Source organism: Mus pahari, chromosome X (genome assembly GCF_900095145.1).
Source record: "Mus pahari chromosome X, PAHARI_EIJ_v1.1, whole genome shotgun sequence".
Lineage (NCBI taxonomy): Eukaryota > Metazoa > Chordata > Mammalia > Rodentia > Muridae > Mus > Mus pahari.
In genome coordinates, this window is record NC_034613.1 from 130,032,361 (window position 1) to 130,040,024 (window position 7,664).

Sequence of the window (7,664 nt, forward strand, 5' to 3'; positions counted from 1 at the left end):
CTAGAGAAATACAGAAGTACAGAGATGGAGTAATGGTCTATAGACTGACTGGTTGTAATGAAAAAATCAAGAAATTGTCATGGAGCTGGAAGGAGATCATCTAAAGAAGCCAGCTGAGATAAGGAATGGGATACTGAGTAGGGTTGGCAGACTGAGGGGTTGGAAGTCTGAGTTGGCTGAGTCTGGAGACTGCCTGGGCTGGGTGTTTTGATGGCTTGGGTCTTGGGCCTGTCGGACCAGTGCATATTAGAAGAGGTTGGAGGACTTCGTTAGGTTGTTAGGTGAAGACCCCAGGACAGCTGGAATGGAGATACCTCCTGCAGGCTGAGTTAAGGCTGACATCCAGCTGAGGTGCCAGTGCCTTGGGGCTGGTCCAGCTAGGGTGCTGGTGGCGACTGCAGGTGGGGCGCGCGGGGGCGGGTCGGGAGAGCTGGGTGGGGGCAGGGGCGGGGGGCGGGCCGGCGGCCGGGGCGGTCCCGCGCGGCCGCGCTGCGCAGTGACTCCGCAGCGGGCGGAGCGCCGTGGGCCGCGTCCTTCCGAGCCCTGGCGGTGGCGGTGGCGGTGGTGGCGGCGGCGGCGGTAGCCTCAGCTCCTGCGCCCCGTGCCGCCGGCCCCAGCGCTGTCTCCCGGGCCCCCTAGGGCCCCCGGGCCCCCGAGCCCGGTGCGCGCCCTCGCGTCCCGCCGGCCCCCTCCCCCGGCTGGGCCCGGGGGAGGGTGGCGCCGTGAGCGAGCGGGGACTGGGCTCTCCTGCCCGTTCCCCTGTCCCTGGGCCGCCAGGATGGAGGCGGGGTCCGGTCCTCCGGGTGGCCCGGGATCTGAGAGCCCCAACCGGGCGGTGGAGTACCTGCTGGAGCTGAACAACATCATCGAGAGTCAGCAGCAGCTGTTGGAGACCCAGCGGAGGCGCATAGAAGAGCTGGAGGGCCAGTTGGACCAGCTCACCCAGGAGAACCGCGACCTGCGGGAGGAGAGCCAGCTGCACCGTGGGGAACTGCACCGGGACCCCCTTGGCGCACGGGATAGTCCTGGCCGCGAGAGCCAGTACCAGAACCTGCGTGAGACCCAGTTCCACCACCGCGAGCTGCGGGAGAGCCAGTTCCACCAGGCGTCCCGGGACGTGGGCTACCCGAACCGGGATGGCGCTTACCAGAACCGGGAAGCTATCTATCGGGATAAGGAGCGAGAAGCCTCCTATCAGCTCCAGGACACTACCGGTTACACAGCCCGCGAGCGCGACGTGGCCCAATGCCACCTGCACCATGAGAACCCAGCCCTGGGTCGCGAGCGTGGCGGGAGGGAAGCTGGGCCAGCGCACCCGGGCCGCGAGAAGGAAGCCGGCTATTCCGCGGCGGTGGGCGTGGGGCAGCGGCCACCGCGGGAGCGGGGCCAGTTGAGTCGTGGCGCATCCAGAAGCTCCAGTCCTGGCGCTGGCGGAGGTCACAGCACCAGTACCAGCACCAGCCCGGCTACAACCCTCCAGAGAAAGTAAGGAATGTGTCTGCGGCCCCCACCCCACCCATTCCTTTCCCTCTAGATCCCTCTCCAACTTAGCTGGTAGATAAAGTATATGAAACCCATGCCTGATCCCATTTCCTGCTTCGCCTGTCCCAATCGGGAGAAGGTTCTCCTCAACCAGCTGACATGCTTTCCCTAGCCACCACACACTGGTTTGGTCAGATGAGTGCGGGCTTCTTCTTTTCCCTGTAGAACCAAGGCCAGTTAGAGACTAAAGCAATTCCCACTACCTCCCTCCACTTCTTCAGCCCCTAGCTGTATCCTTTCCAGAGGATGGATTAAATAATTTTAGGTGATATCAACTCAAACCCCCTAAAGAGAGAAACACTCCTACACACCTTTTTTGGGGGTGGGGGGTGATCTTGTCTCGAGGCAGGTGGGGATCAGAATGGAACTGCAGCACATCTTGGCATGGGGAGGGGGGTGATGGTGGCAAAGATGGGGGAGCAAAGATGGAGGCTAGGCCCTTGGTTAGTTTCTCAAAGTCCAGCTGGTCTCCACCCTTCAAGAAAAACAACACCCATTTAAAGAGCCCTACCAGGAAGGGAAGTCCATAGATCTCCCATCTGTTGGATCAGCTTCAGTTCCTGTGCTGGGGTTTGTACATGTGTCTGAGACAGGTTAGGAATATTTTCAGAGTTGATGGGACATGGACAGGGTCTACTTTTCCTATGTAGATCCCATTGTGTGCTGATTGGGATAAATGTGTTAAGCTGTGAGTCAAGGGCACGAAGGTTCACAGGGATGCCCTAAAGGCCCTCCTATTGCTTTACTGCTATACCGAAAAGAACACTGAACTGGGAGATGGGAGAACTGGCGTCCCCTTCCAGCTCTGTTGCAGATTGGCTTTGTGACCTTGACTGAGTCCCTTCTTCTGCCAGTCTATCATTTCCTCTAGATATTTTTTTAAAGGCAGGGACTGCCAACTGAGATTCAATGGGTATGTTACTAACCCAGCCACACCAAAGAGCAAGTCTGAAGTCCTTTAGCAAATGGACAGGCTTCCCCCTCCTCTCACTGCTCAGCTGGTCCTACCATGTGCCACAACTAGTGGAGTGTCTCTTGGAGGCTGGGCTGGGGGTGGGGAAGCCTTCTGCCTCAGGAAATCTGCCGGGAGACAGCTCTCTGCAACTCCCCCATGGTGAGGCAGCAGGCTGGGGTGCTGGGTTGAGATGGCTGGGCCCCAGGAGCAGCAGCTGCAGCTTGAGGGCTTGGCTGGGCTCCACTGCAGTGCACCCTCAGCTGAGTGTTGAGGTGGAAGGACAGCCCCAGAATGGGGGGCAGAGAAAGACTGGATGGGGCATCGTGGTCCTTGAGTCTGGTTGCAGACTTCTCTAGAGGGGTCAGGCCTGTGATAGAGGAAGCAACCTCAATATGTATGGCTCCAGGGAGCAGATCCAGGAACAGAGGGAACATTTGAGATAAAATCAAGAGAACTTTTCAACCTAGCCAGTTGTGATGCAGTGCATTGCCTCAAGGGATGGGGGTGGTGGCTGGCTGGACTGGTCCAGTTGAAGTCTAAAGGGGGTCTGAGAGAGCTGGAGGAAGCATATAGTTCCTGATTTGGGCACTAAGCCCAATGAAAAGACGTGAATCTTTCTCAATTTCCGAATTCCATTGCTCTCGGATTCTCTACCCTGCAGACATAGGTCTGATTTTCTTGGCTGGCTGGAAGCCCATTTGCCCTTCTGCCATTCTTGCGGGCCTGCTTCTGACTCCTTCCTTCTTTTTGTACACTTTCCAGGTTGCTTGTTGGAATCCCTTGCATCACATTTCCTACTGACTAATAAAGAGGTTTAAATAATACTTTGGATTTCTCTCAACCACATATTAACTGCTTGCCTATCTATGATTGCTTCCTTTGGACTTCACAGCCCAGCCCACTCAGTGAGCATCAGCAACTCCATTTTAGAGAGGGAGAAACTGAGGCTTCGAGATGAAGGGGCCTTATTCAAGGTTATGCTACTAGTTGCTAATGGAGCTGGGACTAGAATCTAAGTCTGCCTATCTTAAAGGCATGCTATTTGTTCCTTACAGCTCCCTAGGAGTCTTGGCCTCAGGACCTGCTGAGGTACTGAACTGGGAAAAGCTGAAAGAGCCTTAGGCATCTCCAGGTTTTGAACTAGAAGAGATGGGTCTGGAATGAGTGGAGGAGTTGATGAGAAGAAAAGACGACTGCCTTCCTCTTTCCCACCTTCCTCCTTGCCGGGTGTCAGGAGAACCTGTAGCCATTGCTGTAACCAATGCTGCTGCAAGCGACTCCCCTGCTAGGCCTGTTCTGGGTTTGTAAGGAGTGGGTGAGAAGGCTGCTGTTGGAAGCGCGGGCAGGCAGGGTGGGAGTTCAGCAGCTGAGGCTGCAGCATTGGGGGAGGACAGGCAGAGCTGGTACAGGCTGGGCTCTGTTGGGCCCCAGGCTCCCTCTGGTGGACAGACTTGGAAGACTAGAACCTGGGTCAAGATATAGCTTGTTGGGAGCCTGTTCTGCCCCAGACTCAGTTCTCCCAACAACCCTTTGTGCATCTGTCACTACCATCATGTCACAGCATAAGAAACCTAGGGCTCTGAGAAGTGATGTCCATCAGAGGTCATGCTACTAACACAACATGCTCCCGGTCCTGTGAACTCAGCCTTCTTTGCTTTGGGCATCACCCATCCATGTCCATCCAGATCATTTACCCAGGACTCCCACATCCTTTCCTACTGCTCTTCTGGACAGGTTCCAGGATGCCAGAATCTCTGCTGCCAGGCTCTGGGTGTGGCCTTCCTAGTGTGACAGAAAGCAACATGGGTCCCTACCTCCTTCTGGTCACTGGTACATGAGGATTTAGTTGTTTGTTTCCTAGTTATTGATCCTGACTCAGATCTTTTTATGTGGAGCTGTCACCTCCTGCCATGATTTTAAAAGAGATTTTTTTTGGTTGTTAAGCTTGGTCTCCCCCCACCCCCAACTACAGTCCTGGCACCTAGGCTGATTTCTAGAGGCTAGGACTCACTGCTGAGTGCCCTGAGCTCAAGAGAGCTCTGTTCCTACATTTTCTGCATGGGCCTAGCTCTATCTCTGCTGTATGCAGTGGTGGGCTGAAGCCAGTATGGTGGGAACTGTCTATCCTCTGCTCCCTCCTCCCCCCCCCATGCAAGCTGGCTCACATTTAGATACTGAACCTAGAGAACGCCAGCGTGGTGTTCTTGACCCCCAGGGCGATGCATAGTCTACCATTTCACTGCTAACTATCATCATCTGCGTGTGGTGGGGTGTCAGCATGCTCCCCATAGGGACCCAGGCTACTGAGAAAATGAACAAGTGAGAGCAATCCCAGGGAGAGGCTCTGGGGGAAGTCTGGCCCCTTTGGCGTGCTCGATTCTTTTTCTAGGGTGTCTCTCTTTCCTTTCAGGAGGGAAACTATTTATTGTCCCCTCTGCCGTGTTGTAAGAATTATGCTGGTATGGGAGAAAATGATAATGTTAAGTTTAAGGAGAATTGGGAGTCTTGCTTTCTCTGTCTAGATCTGGGGCAAGAATGGGGTTGTTGTCATCCACAAATATTTCTTGGCTGTGTTCACAGAGCAGGAGGGGCCACCAGGCTGAGCAAACACCATGCTCTTGGCACTTGCAGAGCCCTCTTCCCACCAGCCAGGAAGACAGGGTTTCGGGCTTAGTCAGGCCATAGACAGTACAGAGGACAAAGTGAACAGAAAGGGTGGGGTTCCTCAGAGGATAGAGGGACCAAAGTGAGCCAGGCCACTGTTTGAGGACCTGGGCAGTAGAGGAAGGTGTTTTGAAGAAGTGCACAGTCCCTTGGTGTCCAATTGATATTGGCTGCCTGTTCTTTCTCTGTCCACCCCCTACCTACTATGGCCTCTGAATTTGCTGGGGGCAGAGTAAAAGCCTGGAGCATGGTGAAGAGGCCCTGTTCATATTGAGTCTCAGCTTTCTGGGTGGTAGGCACTATCCTATGCAGCTTTATGTAATAATAGCTAACATTTTTCTACTGCATTTACTGTGTGCTGGACACTGCCTTCTACGTGCTTCCCATGGAATCATTCCTTCTGTCTTCACATGCATCCCTTTATGTAAATTGTTATTAATTCCATTTTACTGATGAAGAAGCTGAGGTCTAGAAACTTCAGGTAACATAGCCAAGGTCCCTAAGTGAATATGTGGCAGGACTACAAAAGAGCTAGTAGGAACCCAGGCTGGGCTTCAGAGTCTGTAGCATTCTTGACATTCTTACCCGTCAGGCAGCCCCATTTCTTATCTTATTGTCACAGACCCCTTGCCAGGTGGGTGTTACTGCTATCCTCAGATGAGAAAATGAGGAATCAGAGAGGAGCAGTAAAGGAACCTGCTGATGAGACCTAGAACTGTATGGCTCTCAATCCTTCAATGCACTGTTCCCTGCCAGAAGAGGGGTTTAGAGACATGGACTGTAGTCACGACTCTGGCTTTCCTCCGACAGAGGTTTCCCTCTTAAAATTACCTCCTGATTGTTGCCACCATGTATTTCAGTTAAGCCTCTGAATAGCTGGAGCCAAGCCATGTCTGCAGTCTGGCTCCTATGGTTTTCATTGTCTTTCTGTTTCTGTCCACAGATTCCCCTTCTTCTCTCATTTTTGTGAGTCCTTTGTCCTCAGTCCAGGCTTGAGTTAGCCTTGTGCTGCCATCATCAGCCCACTCAGGTCTCTGTGATTTGACTAATGCTGTTCCCTCCTCTTTGGTTGAATTTTTAAGGTTGAATTAGCTGACACCTCTTCATACCTCTCCTATGTTTATTTGCTGGTCCTTAGTTTTTTTTAAAAAAATTCTATTTTATGTGTGTGGCTTTTTTGCCTGCATGTATGTATGTGTACCACATGCGTGCCCATGGAGGCCAAAAGAGGGCGCTAGATTCCCTGAACTGAAGCTGTGAGCTGCCATGTGAGTTGCTGGGAATCAAACCTGGGTCTTCTAGAAGAATGAAAAGTCCTCTTAATTATGGAGCCATCTCCCAAGCCCTTGTTGGTCCTTCTTCATTTTTAAAAAAGATTTATTTATTTATTATATGTAAGTACACTGTAGCTGTCTTCAGACACTCCAGAAGAGTCCATTGGATCCCATTACAGATGGTTGTGAGCCATCATGTGGTTGCTGGGATTTGAACACAGGACCTTTGGAAAAACAGTCAGTGCTTTTAACCATTGAGCCATCTCGCCAGCCCTTGTTAGTCATTCTTAATGCTCAGTTTATCCCTGGCATTTGCAATGAGCAGATTATCCTTTTTTATTTTCTTTTTAACCTTTTTTTTTTAATTTTATGTGTAGGGAAGTTTTGCCTGCATGGCTGTGCACAGTGTGCATTCTCTGCTTGTAGAGACCAGAAGAGGGCATCAGATCCCCTGGGACTGCAGTTACAGATTGTGGGTTCTGGAAATTGAACCTGGGTCCTCTGGAAGAGCAACCAATTCTATTAACCACTGAACCATATCTCTAGCCCCAGGTCTAGCTTTTTACAATACCTTCGTAGTTGTTCACATCTTGTGCCTCCTACTAGCCTCTAAAACAGCGGTTCTCAATCTGGGGGTTGCATATCAGCTATCGTGCATATCAGATATTTACATCACAATTCGTAACAGTAGCAAAATTACAGTTATAAAGTAGCAAGAAAATAATTTTATGGTTAGGGGTTACTATAATATGAGGAACTGACTGTATTAAAGAGTCACAGCATTAGGAAGGTTGAGAAACCCTGTCTAAAAGGAGTCAGACTTAACTGACATGTACTGAGTACAAGTTATGTATTGGATTCTGTGCTTGGTGCAGGGGGCATAACAAAAGGCTGAAGAACTTGGAAGTACTTTGTATAACATGTAGCTGCTCAGTCAATTCTGAGTAAACACATGAATGTCTAATTAAGTCCTGGTGAGCTAATGGCCCAGTACCTCAGTTGTTTTTTTTTTTTTATTCTGGACTCCTTTTGAGAGAAATGTCAACTTCAAAATTCTCTTGGCCTTTTCCACTTGCTCCCTGGAGGCATTTGGCTTATAACTTTTCTGCCTTTTACACCCAGTGGTCTCCCAATTCATATAGTGACAGAGAAGCAGGATTGGATAAGACTTTTAGTTCCAGGACAGCCAGGGCTACACAGAGAAACCCTGTCTCGAAAAACAAAAAAAA

At 51.4% G+C, this 7,664-nt stretch overlaps 1 protein-coding gene across 2 annotated transcripts in view; it reads left to right on the forward strand.

Moving 5' to 3' along the window:
• Positions 1-549: 549 nt before the first annotated feature.
• Positions 550-7,664, forward strand: part of Iqsec2 (IQ motif and Sec7 domain 2) — an 82,216-nt gene continuing 75,101 nt past the window's right edge. The window contains exon 1 of one of the 2 annotated variants that reach the window (XM_021187628.2): positions 550-1,485. In XM_021187628.2, the coding sequence (XP_021043287.1) occupies positions 779-1,485 (707 nt within the window). In that variant the 5' untranslated portion in view covers positions 550-778. The remainder of the gene's footprint in view (positions 1,486-7,664) is intronic. The other variant, XM_029534103.1, reaches the window with a different exon arrangement.